This window comes from Glycine max, chromosome 20 (genome assembly GCF_000004515.6).
Source record: "Glycine max cultivar Williams 82 chromosome 20, Glycine_max_v4.0, whole genome shotgun sequence".
In the NCBI taxonomy this organism is placed as follows: domain Eukaryota; kingdom Viridiplantae; phylum Streptophyta; class Magnoliopsida; order Fabales; family Fabaceae; genus Glycine; species Glycine max.
This window is the reverse complement of record NC_038256.2, coordinates 5,932,241-5,945,715: the sequence shown is the minus strand read 5'-3', so window position 1 is coordinate 5,945,715 and position 13,475 is coordinate 5,932,241. Positions and strand designations below refer to the sequence as shown.

General features: G+C 31.8%; 1 protein-coding gene and 1 long non-coding RNA gene across 2 annotated transcripts; both read right to left on the bottom strand.

The window, feature by feature from the left end:
* Positions 1 to 3,321: 3,321 nt before the first annotated feature.
* LOC102664588 (uncharacterized) lies at positions 3,322 to 4,675 on the bottom strand. The gene is made up of 4 exons (XR_005890428.1): positions 4,552 to 4,675; positions 4,386 to 4,460; positions 3,655 to 4,217; positions 3,322 to 3,559 (listed from the first exon to the last, which is right to left on the bottom strand). It is a non-coding gene; the product is annotated as an uncharacterized lncRNA (long non-coding RNA).
* Positions 4,676 to 6,080: 1,405 nt separating this feature from the next.
* On the bottom strand, positions 6,081 to 8,601 carry LOC100820017 (uncharacterized). The gene is made up of 2 exons (XM_003556699.5): positions 6,515 to 8,601; positions 6,081 to 6,423 (listed from the first exon to the last, which is right to left on the bottom strand). Exons 1-2 carry the CDS (start codon positions 8,599 to 8,601, stop codon positions 6,081 to 6,083), a joined length of 2,430 nt encoding a protein of 809 aa, XP_003556747.5.
* Between the last annotated feature and the right edge of the window lie 4,874 nt (positions 8,602 to 13,475).

Here is a 13,475-nt window from a genome sequence, read left to right as displayed (position 1 = left end):
TTCCAATATTTCTCTTCTACGTCATTTTATATTTATCTAACAAACCAACTTTTATGAAAACTGTAAACATACACACATCCAAAGCATATTCACATACTTGTAAAAGTGAAGACTAGTAGCAGGTCCAACCATAATAATAGGAATTGAATGATCAACTGGTATCTTGAAAGTTGATGGCCTAATAAAAATAGGAGCCGAGCTACAGTCGGGACTTTTTTCTAAGGGAGATTTAAGTTAGAAACAACATAAACTGATTCGGTATTGCACCCCATGAGGAGAGATAAAAATCGCAAGCATGACAAGTTGGAAAAAAGAGTTCAAGATGTTGAACCAGGAGCGTTGCAAGTGTATGCATATTGCTACCTTCATCAAGGTTGAACATTGAATTATGTCTCTCAACTCAGCTGAGTGCAAATATTCCTTAGGAATTGGACGATTAAAATGAATCTATGGCTTGATAAAGAAAAAAGCACAATTAAAAGCACAATTCATTTTTTAATAATTGCAATAGTAAACTATATAATGTTTAGTTTAACTAGTATTTTTGTTTAGCCATACCCCTCTTTTATTAATTCCCAAAATTATTCGACCATGTAAGAGTCCAGTAAGATCATCAATCTTGCGAACATTGAAGAATACAGAATTTCCATAAGGAAGTGCTCTCAATATACACAGAAATTATTGTTGGGGATCATCTTTTGTCAAATTCTCCTAATAAAATAGATAACAAAAATATTATGCAAGGGAAGGAAAAAAAATATAAAGAAACCCAACAGTATATCTTATTTACTATAAAGTATATGCTAGAAGCAAATATCAATTTTTATATTAAAAACTTAGACAAAAGTGAAAAAAAGACTAAAGCTATCTGTACAAAAAAGATTAAGTACAATTAAAAATACAAATTATAAATTAAATTTCTCATAATTGTCACACTACAAGAAAAATGACTTATACCTACACTCAAAATCTGTCACTAGAAGTTCAAAATCCGTAGGTAGATGTATAAAGGACTTTGTCCTACAGACGTTTTTTGCGTCAACTTTGAGGGGGTATACAGTGACAACTAATAGTCTGTCACTATAGGCTTTACCTACGGATATATTTTTACCTATAGTCAAATTTAACTATCACTATAGGTAACACCTACTATTTCAAATGTGTAGGTAAAAGATATTAATTTATACCTATAATCTCTCACTGTAGGTAAAAGTCAATTTACTTGTACCTACGGTCTTCTGTAGGTAAATGTCATATAATAATAATAAAACTAGTTCCTAATTACATTCTTTGTTGATTATAATTTTTAATTAAATATACATGAGCTTAATTAAATTTGAAAAGTTACAACAACCTGCTACATACAATTAAATTTTTGTTAGCCTAATTTGTGATTATTGTAACTAGATTGTGTGCTTTGAATGGAAGAAATCCAAACATATCTTTAGTGGTTGAGCTTAGAATTTATTTGCTCTCAATTTGAAATTCAAATTAAATGTATATGTTGTGTGCTAATCACGTGGAGTTATGACTAATGACTAACATATTAACATCACTTTTGCCTAGAACATATTAACATCACTTTTGCCTAGAAAAAGGTTACAGTGGCAAGATTTAAGAACAAAAAAGGGAATGTTTTTAAAACATGGTTCTTCTATATGTAATATCATGTAATATCATGGAACAAAAAAGGGACAAGGCATCTTGAAATAGCTGTTTCTTCCATCATAAGCTTGTTGCATGTGCAGCAATTATTTTGGAATCTTGTTTTAACTAGTTGTTTCTTCCATCATAAGCTTGGCATGCTCCTACCTTTTTCTCTCAGAAGCAACAAATTATAGCAACTCCATGAAGCCTATTTCACAGCAAGAAAGATATTTGTTCTTAGCTTTTAGTTTTACTAGATATGGCATACTTCAAAGGGCTACGTGACAACTGTAATTAAGATGACCCTAAAGCCAAATTGATTGTGTTTTCTGTTGAAAGTTCAAAAAGATTACTTTATCTAGCATACTTCTGCAGAACTAATTAATTACATCAACTTATAATTAATTAGAAATTGCTGAAGGGTTACATTTTATGAAGTTAATATGCAGATGAGAATAATTAAAACCTGGGAAGGACATGGAATGGTCAAACAGAATGAGTATGCAACAATAATAGCCAAACATTCACATGAAAATAAGGTTGCTTTTCTGCTTCACATTTTTCCCACCCTCATTCCAATTGTAAAATACTCTTGCTTTAGCATATGTCTTTCAAGTATGTATTTAACAAGTATATATCACCCAATAACATATACGAGAAAACAAACCTCAAAAAAGAAAAATGGGACGTGTAAATTTAACAATATATTATCACAAGCTGGTCCAGTTAATCAATAATTCATTTAGGTGATCCCATCCAGAAAAGATCAATTAGATGACCCAATTATTTATTTATAGTGGGGACACAAACTGAATAACCATGTGGTTGATGCTGCCATCATCTTTTCCTTGACCGTGAGAGCCTAAAGAAGGGTCCAATTGCGCGAGGGCTTTCCAAATCGTCATTCAAGTAAAAGGAACAAGATTGAAGCATAAATTATAACATTCAACTGCTATTAAAATAACATAATGATGATATATTCTATATATCTATATATATATAGTTAAAATATAGTACTATATTTCAACTCACCTCTAGCTAAGATTGTTTGTAGTTTGATGATCTTTACTGGTAGAATCATTTGTAGGTACCTAAATTAAAAGAATGTTTTTTCTTTGTAAAGTATCATATCATAGTTAAATCGTTGAATAAGTAGAATTATAAATTCATACCTCTTGATCTATAGCTTCTAAGACTTGATTAATTTGTGGATCTTCTGCAAATCGTACTTTAAGCACAGCTACAAGGTTTCCAAGCAAATTCTCCAACTTTTGAATTCTATTGTTTGTATAAGAGCTTTGAGATGAACTTGCTTGATGTGGAAGCTTGCCAAGACAACGCACACGTCCTCTTTTTTCAGGTCCTTTGACTTTTGAATATATATCATTTGTCCAATCAGTAGAATCTTGGGTGCTTTGTAAATTTTGCGAACTCTCTGCTTCAACCATTTTATTTTTTAGTTCATCCTACATAAATACACCTTATAAATTATTATCATACATCAATATCCTGAATACTTCAATATCACTAAACAAAACTCATCTCCACATTAGTTACTCCCCCTCACCCCATAACCTTCTATTAGAAAATTGAGCAAAACAAAGAAAAAGTATTGAAATAAAAATTAAAATTCTTACAATTACAATAGCAGCCTTTTCAGTAATAATGCTTCCATCTTTTCGAGTTCGAGTGTCAATATAAATTTCTGCCCTAGAAGGTTGCACTCCCTTAGCCTTTGTAGTCTAACATTAGTTAAAAAAATCAATCATCCTATTTGTATTAAGCAATTTAATAATAAAAAAATATAAAAAAGGCAAACCATCTCATGAATCCGTCTTGGAAGATTATTGGTTCCCATGCAATGCAAGTCCTCATATTTTGAGCAGCTCCTTTTGTTGATGTTGCTTATTTTCTATAACCAACAAATATAAAAAGTCAATAATAAAAATAAACATATAATATATAATTGTTATGTTAGCAAAAGGTTTGTGACATTGTCATGTATACCTGTCCTTTCTCAGAACACCAATAATGTACTAAATCACGATATTGAGAAGGATCAACCCTTGGATCTGGGATGTGAGCAATCATTTCCTCCTTAGTTTTGCTCTCATCATATCCTTTTGATTTCAGTTCATATTTAAATTGCCTCCATTTCAGACTCATGTCATCAATCAATATTTTCTTTGTTTGTTCAGTTAATTCAGGAACAAATCGAAACTTACTTTATTATGAGTATCATTAACAAACAAAAAAGATCATTTTGTTAGACATTAGAAGACATAAAATTTTACAAGAAGCAAGATGAAACAACACTTATAAAGTTTTATACCAGACCTGAATTAATTCAACCATGTCAGTAATATAGTCCTTAGGCATGTCTTTCCAGCTAAGAAAATTGATAGGAGCACATTGGTGTCTCCTTACCAAGCTCCCAATTGCATTCAGTAGAGTTTTCCCTTCCCAACCCATAGGATTGCCCCAATGATCTACTTCAACAAGTATGAATTCTCCATCTGGCAAGTCCCACACATCTAGCATATGTGTATAACCTCTAGTTCTCTTTTTATCTAAATCATTCATGGATATAACATTTATCAAACACACACACAGATTTGAACTATATGGAAAAAAGAAACTCACTAGTAAATTTAATCTTATCATATTGTAAAAGATATTCAACTCAAACAGAATTGTACATATAATTCTAACCAAAAAAAGCATATGTGTATAAATACCTTTAGTTGAACTTTCACTTGCACTTTCAAGAGAAGTATGAGACTGAACATGACTATCTTCTTGTATGTGTTGTTCTGTTTGTGATTGTTGATTTAGTTAATAAACAATTGTGTTATAAATAATTTAATATAAAATAAAGAAATTAAGTTAATAAAATCTTTATACCTTCTTCAAATTGTGCATTTTCTTCAAGTATAGAGTTGTTATTTTGGTTCACTTCAGTAGAGCTTTCAATTGATTGCTCTTTTGCTTGTGATTGACCATCATTCTGAATGATATTCAACTTTCTACGCTTTCCCATAGTATGCTGAATAAACCAATCCAAAAAATAAAATAAAATAAAAATTAGATATAACTACATTATTGACTATGATTTTTTTAAACACCATGCCAAAAAATAAAAGAAGAATAAAGTAATTACCTAAAATGCAAATTTAGATTGCTTGTAAGCTATTTTTTCACCAATCTCCAATCACAAAGAATCAAACTATTGACGAAACAACGAAACAAATTTTGATAAAAAAACGGATAACATCATTATATTGTGAGTGATTTTTATACATAACAAAAAATAAACACAAGAGTAATGAATAATAAGAACAAAAAACTAAAGAAAGGAATAAGAGTATATAAATGTGACAAAATGTTCAATACATGTATACTCAAACTATAACCAAATGTTCAAATAGAACAAATAAAAACAAATCAAAAGAAGTCTGCATCGCTCTCATCATCATCTATATAATTATCATCCTTGTTATGTGGTAAAATGTTCTCCATAGGTATTGTAACTTCAATGATATCATCACTATCATCGGCTTTTGGTCTGATCAAATCATTATGATTTATCTTTTGTAAGACTTGTTCATTCCCTTGATCCGTGTCATTGGATTGCTCATCACCCATATCATATACATCTCTGATTTTAGCATGCACAACAACAAGCCAACCATTTTGTGTTTTATTCTCCACATAAAATACTTTCTTAGCTTGAGATGCAAAAACAAATGGATCGTCACATATATCATTCCTTGTATGTTGCAAATAATTGAAATTCACTAATGTCATACCGAAGTTATCAATTTTGCAACCCCTGTTTATATCAACCCAATCACACTTGAAAAGTATAGCCTTATATTTTCCAGAATAATCCAATTGAATTATATCTGTTAGTGCACCATAGTAGTGGATTTCTCCCTCCTTTGGGTTTTTATCTCTTGAACTGGCATAACTTAATGTCTTAACAGTTACAACAATGCCACTGTTTTGAGTCTTCAAGCACCTTTCACGTGTCTTTGTATGAAATCTAACTCCATTAACAATGTACCCACTATATCTTCTCACTATTTCTAGTGGACCACGAGCTAACCACTTGATATCATTTGTCACTAGAGTGCTGTCTTGCTCTTCCAATCGAGCAACCTACCACAATTTTATTTCAAATGGTTAAAATTTTAAATGAATGCAAAATTTAATATTATTGATGCTTCTTAAACTTACTCTTTCACGGAACCAATCTGGAAATTCTTTACTATGAATTTTGTCAACTTCATATGGAGATAATCGACGATTTTGTCTCTTGATAAGATCAGTATGGGCTCTATGTAAAAAAGGTTAGAAAAAGTAAGCATTATCATTGATAGAAAGATATTATACAAATATTCAATAACTAAATGAACATGAAAAAAATTGTATTACTTTCGAAAGTGCTCAACATTGTTGCTATTGAAAAGCACATATCTATGTGCTTGAACCAATGCTTTCTTATCAAGAGAAATCCGAGAAGCTCTTTTTCTCTTCTTCACATTGAATCCAACTTGCTTCTTTCTCCCCAATGGTCTACCTCTAGGATTTAAAACACTTACATTTTCCACAAAACATGAGTCATCATTTCGAGCAAATTGATTAAAATGAGTCTCCACCCTAGATAGATATCTTGAACAAAATATCAAGCATTCATGAGCTAAATATCCTTCTGCAATAGATCCTTCTGGATGTGCTCGATTACGAACAAATGACTTTAGAGTCAAAAGGAACCTAAAAAGAAAATTTTAGGTTACAAATTAAGATAATATCATTTTACTTTATAACTCTAGAATGTTTTAAAATGATTAAAAAGTATTCATACCTTTCAATAGGATACATCCATCGGTAATGTACAGGACCTCCAACTCTTGCTTCATGTGCCAAATGGATTACCAAATGTACCATTACGGTGAAAAAAGATGGAGGAAAAATCTGTTCTAATTGGCATAATGTTAGAGCTACTTGATGCTCTAGGTGCTCTAAATTACTCTCATTAAGCACCTTGCCACACAACTCCTTGAAGAAACAACAAAGATCGGATATAGCTAAACTCACTTTGTCTGGCAAACAACCTTTCATAGCTATAGGAAGAAACTCTTGCATTAAAAGATGACAATCATAACTTTTGAGACCGGATATTTTGTGTTCCTTCACTTGCACACATCTTGAAATATTAGACAAATATTCATCAGGAGCTTTTATTGTTTTGAGAACTTCCAAAAATGTTTCTTTCTCTTTTGAAGTCATTTGGTAACAAGCTCTAGGAAAATATTGTTTGCCTTTACTTGGGTGCATCTTTGGATGTAATTGGCTTCTAATATTCATATCAACAAGATCATAACGTGCCTTATCATTGTCCTTTGACTTACCTTCTAATTGTAACAACATCCCAATAATGTTATCACACACATTCTTTTCTATGTGCATAACATCAAGATTATGACGGAGCACACTATGTTGCCAATAAGGCAATGTGAACAAAATACTTCTCTTTTTCCATGGTGACCAATCCCCAACTCCATGATATTCCATCTGTCTCAAAGAAAAAGCTCCACTAGGTAGATCAGGTGGAGCTCTAAACTCCTGGGTTCCATCAAAATCTCTTTTATTGTATCTCCACTTATGATCGGGCTCTAACCAACGACGATGACACATATAGCAAAACTTTCTACCATAACGCAACCACTTTGAGCCAATCTCAAAACCACAACATGGACAAGCATATTGGCCTCTAGTGCTCCAACCAGACAAATTTGCATAAGCAGGAAAATCATTAATAGTCCACATAATTGCAGCACACATTTGGAATGACTCTTTTTTACATGCATCAAATGTTTTTACCCCAATTTCCCATAATTCCTTTAATTCTTCCACAAGAGGCTGCATATAAACATCAAGGTTCATACCTGGACCTTTTGGACCAGGAATAAGCAATGAAAGTATAAAATTAGGTTGCTTCATACACATCCATGGAGGAAGATTGTACGGAATCAAGATAACAGGCCAAGTGCTATGGGAAATTGCCATAGTTTTGAAAGGATTAAAGCCATCAGTAGCCAAACCTAGTCGAACATTACGAGCGTCACAAGCAAAACCAGGATACTGACAATCAAAATCCTTCCAAGCAAATGAATCAGCTGGATGCCTCAAGAGTCCATCTTTAGTTTGACCAACCTCATGCCATATCATAGAACAAGCTGTTTTTGGTGATACAAAAAGTCTTTGCAATCTAGGTATAAGAGGGAACCAACGAAGAATCTTTGCTGATATCTTTTTTCTACATTCAACATCATCAGAGTTATATTTCCATCTTGACAAATTGCATTTAGGGCAAATTTCAGCATCAGCCAAATCCTTCCTATACAATATGCATTCATTGGGACAAACATGAATTTTTTCATAAGATAGACCCAACCCTGAAATAATCTTCTTTGTATCATAAAATGATTTGGGCAAAGTATTTTCCACTGGTAATGCATCACTTAACAACTCTAACAACATCGAAAAACTTTTATCAGTCCACCCATTTAGACACTTTAAGTGATACAAATGTACAAGGAATGACAATTTTGTAAACTTCTTACAACCTTTATAAAGACTTTGCTCTGCCTTCCTCAACATCTGATAGAACTTATCTGAATTATTATTGTCTTCAGATTGTTGAGCACTAGGTCCATTCATGAATTCTCTAGAATCTCCATCCTCCATATTTATATTTGTGTCATTACTCTCATTGGTTGCATGCATTGTGAATGCATCATGAACCAATGTATCCATGTCATGATCAAACTCCCCTTCCACTTGGGATGTATCTAAAGAACTAGATGGGCCAACTTGTTTACCATGAAAGATCCAAGTAACATATCCTTTTAGAAACCCATTACTAATGATGTGTTCATAAACATTCATCCGAGAGCGCCACTTGCAATTGACACATTTGGTACAAGGGCATAAAATTTTTCCATCCTTTGACGATTTCGCAAATGCAAAATCTAGAAAATTTAAAACTCCTCTAATATACTTCTCTTTATTAAGAGAATTGTAGTCTATCCAACTCTTATCCATTTGATAAAATAAACTGAAAAAGTAGAATGAAATAGACATAATAAATTAGTGCTTAGTATAACTAAAATATCCAGGTATAAGTCAATCATAGTCGTGTTAGCAACTATAAAATAGAATGACATTTTTTACTATCACTCAATTATGCAAAACTACATCAACTACTACTCACAATTATTTCACAATTATATTGTTGGGGTGCAGACTGAAATTTGCATATTTCATTCAATATATTTATTTAATCGTTGAAGTTTCCATATTTTTGGTGAACTTAATATCTCGATCAAAACTCAAAAATTAGAAACTAATATCAAGAAATACTGAAATTCATTATCAGGGCAAACATTTTTCATGTAGGCACCAAAATGTAAAGTTTTTTAAATGAAAAGAGTAAAACACAAATGTGTCAATTATAGGAGTCAAAGTTTTATATTAACATATAAAATTTATTTTGACTGAAACGTAAAATACTTAAGCATGAAAGTGCAAATCAATAGGTACAGTACAGGTGTGTCATCTTAAGAGGGAATAATATGATTGTCAAATTGATGCTTTTCCATTAATCTTGAAGTCTGTAACGTATATAGTGTGATCGGAAAGCCAATGGTGGGTGTTTGATATAAAAACCATAATGGGCCCTTACACGATTGTAGAGCTATGTTGTGACATGGTATTATAAATTCTATGATTATGTGGGGTAGAGCCTATCCTTGTTATCCTTATTCTTATAATGGGCCAAATTGTGACATGGTATTATAAACCACTCATTTTAGTGTTATTCAAATCACATCCCCCCAAGCTTCATTACACTTGAGCAGTGTCGGAACGTTACTACCTACAATTTCAATGGTAAGCTTTGTTGCAGTCCTTCAAAGCTCCCCTACATCTTTTTTTTTTTACATATGAAAATTAAAATGAAGAGTAATGTATTTCTTCTTCTTATTATTATTATTAATTAAAATAATAAATGGTGAAACTAACTCATTATATAAAATTAAGTCAATAGCATGATAACTCTTTCACTTTCTGTTCTTCTACAAATTTTGGATGTATTTATTTCACTTTCAGGACGAGACGTAGACTTCTGTCTTTTCCCTCTTCCTTTTTTCTTTTTTTCTTTTTAAAATGGTTTAAAGAAAATGTTCTTCGCTAAGTACGCCTTAGGTGTTAGGACTACTCTAATTAGACCATCTACACGTGCACAACACCTTTTAAGATTAGAATCATGTTCATTGCTCATATTGCATCAAATGATATTCCTTTATTGCCAAGTCACTTCTCAATAAATATTTTAAAGGTAAAATCATATTTTTTCTTAAACAATCTAACTTGAAGTTGCTAATGTAATAATTTTTTATAGTTCATAAATAAGAGACTAACTCATAGTTGTAATAACAAATACCAGGTTATTATTTAACTTAAACTAAAATACTCCAGATTCACCCAAAAATTTAACAAAAATAAATTGAATATTGGTAACTTTATAATTATTAATAAGTTTATCAAATCAATCACACTTAAATTCACGGATTTGGTCTGTTTTAGTGTGTTCCCTGCAGGTTTTTTAATTATAATTTCTAATTTGATGAGCACACATCATTTAGTTTACTGGATCTATTTACTTACTTAGGGGCAGAGTTATTTAAAATTACGTTTATATATTTAGGTTGAATTGTTCTAAAATTTTATACTTTTATATCTTAATTTAATTTTAACATATGTTGTTATTTGACTAATGTTGTTGTGCAGGGTAATAAATTCTATGATTAAGAGGGTCTAGAGTGACAACAACTTTTTACTAGCATATGTTCAGTGCAAATTCTCATAACCAGAAAGTCATAACCAGGCAATACTCACATGAATTGGATTGAATCATATGATTCACATCAAACACCAATGAAATCCAGAAAACATAGAATGCTTATAATGTCTTATGAAACAAAATAAAGCATAAAGCACATTCTTATATGAATGCAGAGACTGGATTTTGTTAGAACGCAACATACATGGCTTGGAGGAATATGCTTGCCACTTAGAAGATCCAGAAGAACAGTTCCATAACTGTAGATCACACTCTCTGGGATTATCCTGCCTGCAGTGTTGTTATTTGTTAAGTATCATATTATCATTAATTATAGTTGGCAAAACTTCTAATAAGACAGTTCTGAAACAATCAATGGAATATCAGGTAAAACAATGTTGCCAATGAACCCAACAAACATTTTATTCTTTTTAGACTAACACATTGAGAAAATCAAAATTCTGCTCTACTATTCAGTATATATGAATAGAATAAGCCACACCATCAAATGTATATAAATCCATGTCTATCATTGGGACTTGTAGTTGCAGTTGCAGGGCTTCTAATTTGGCTTTCATGAGCTTAACTCAAACACTACCTATATATTACCATTTTCATATCACTGCACTCCATTAAATTCAAAATGGTGCTTGAATTTTTAGAGATTTACCAGAACCTCCAAGAAGATTTGATGAAAATGTATACCCCTGCACTGCATTAACTTGCCTGCCACATACGTTTAGGTAAAAAATACTACCTAAACAAGTTTTTTTATTCAGAAGTAGAATGTGTAGACTGTTTTAGCACCTAATTTGGGCTGGGTGGGGAAAGTAGAATGTGGCTTACAGCTTGGCACACCGAATTATTCTTATTAATCAATCACATGGACTAGCCAAGACAAAGAGACAGGCTAATCAGACTAAACAGAAATGAAAATTCATTTCACCACCATTTTTCTTACTGCAAGAATTAGAAACTATTTCACGTGCTTAATTATATATAGTTCTACCATTAAACGCAGTATTTAAAATAAGTGTTTTTATCTGGTAAGATATATAATTTACATTTTTCTTACTGCAAGAATTAGAAACTATTTCACGTGCTTAATTATATATAGTTTCACCTTTATTTTATTCATCCCTCCCCTGTACCCTTTTCCTTTACATGTAAAGCTTGATAAATGTACGGATCGATATTTTATCATCATGGCTAGGTTCTCATATACACAGATATACATAGACAAATCACAAGCGCATAGGATCAAATATATATAGATATATCTTATTAAAGATATTTCCATCATGTACAATCCAACAAAACAAAGGCATCAATTGTCCACAAGTTTGGATCATCAAGAACCAACAAAAGTGCCCAGTTTTGGAATTAATGCCAATTCTTGTGAATTAACTACAATTATTCTACGATTGGGCGAGCTTGACTAAGAGAAAGTCTACATATATCTACTTTGTAAAATTGAGTTGAGTGTCTAAACTCTAAAGGGGCTGAACTATGAGTGGAAGTTCATGACTTGGCCTTAAGGAGAGCATAATAGAATCTCACATATTCTATTGGATGTTTGTGTGAAAAAAAAAAATTCTATTGGATGTTTTTGTGAAAAAAAAAAATTAGGCTGATGGAGTATATAAACTAAACTCTATTAAAAATCCATTTTAAAAGAAAAAAAGGTAAAGTAAAAAGACCCGAAACTATATTAAACACGGAGATATGTATACAATATATGAAGTTTTTTTTAAAAAAAATATATATCCAAGCGGACCATGCCTTTGTTTGACAATCAATGGCTATAAACTTTAAATTAATAAAAAAAATGGTTATAAACTTTATATCTTTTTCTTTTGGAATATATCCCTCACACGAATATATCTTGACCCGAAACTATATTCAACACAGAGATATGTATATATCTCTCACACGAGAGAAGTAATTAAAAAACGTTTAATTTACACTGAACTATTCTTTATTTTAAATATTCCACTATATTTTTTTGTAGTTTTTCTTTCTTAAACATAAATAATTCTTTTCTTTTCCCTTATAGGTGGAACTATCAAATTAAACATTGGACTTGATAGTTTAGTACTTGGAATTTAAAAGATATCACTCTGAATTGAGATCTATCCATAACTTGATTCACTTAAGCATTGATTCACTTAAGGTCAAATTCCTTCCTACACACATTCTCCCTCACCGCTTCTAAGAATCTCACATAGATACAGAGCGATTTACTCAACAGAGCATAATACTACTGCAATGGGAAGCTTTTCTCCTCTTCAATTAACCCGAAATAGTTTAATAATGCGTTGCAAAGTGGATACCAAAACCCTAAACTAGAAATAACAAGAAAAGGGAAAACTAGTTTACCATACATACACAATCACAAAAACTCCCTTCCGAAAAAAGTGAAACGAAACCATGGCTTCACACGTGGTGTTCTATTCCACACCAGTCCTTTCCGGAAAGCACAATGCCATAAATATAAACACGAATTGCCAGCCAACATAAAAATAAAGGTGCTTAACACAAACAAGTTTTCCCTCAATTCACTCCAACCAAACACTACTCAGTGTGATTGTGATTCCTAACAACAGGATTTTCAACTGAAGAATTAAAATTAAAACTCACAACGATTCGGTCTCCAATGCTGAAATCTTTCTGCTCGCTCAGAAGAAACCCGAGAATTAACTGGGAAAACGGGAAGAAGAAGAAAAAAGCGCAGTTAGGTTAGAGCAAAATAAAATTGAAAGCAAAAAAAAACGAATGGTAGAAGAAGATGCTCGTGAACAGGAGATTGGGAAGAGAGACTCACGGTCACAGTAGTAAGAATGGGGAATGAAGATTGAGAATTGAACCCTAACTAAGATGAAATGTACACTTACGATATTGAATACTAATGCCGGTGATG

Excerpts from the sequence above, each read along its gene's own strand:
- LOC100820017 (XM_003556699.5), bottom strand. The coding sequence starts at position 8,601 with ATGAATGTTTATGAACACATCATTAGTAATGGGTTTCTAAAAGGATAT. Across the intron at positions 6,424-6,514 it reads TGGATGTATCCTATTGAAAG|GTTCCTTTTGACTCTAAAGT; the intron begins GTATGAATACTT and ends TTTTCTTTTTAG.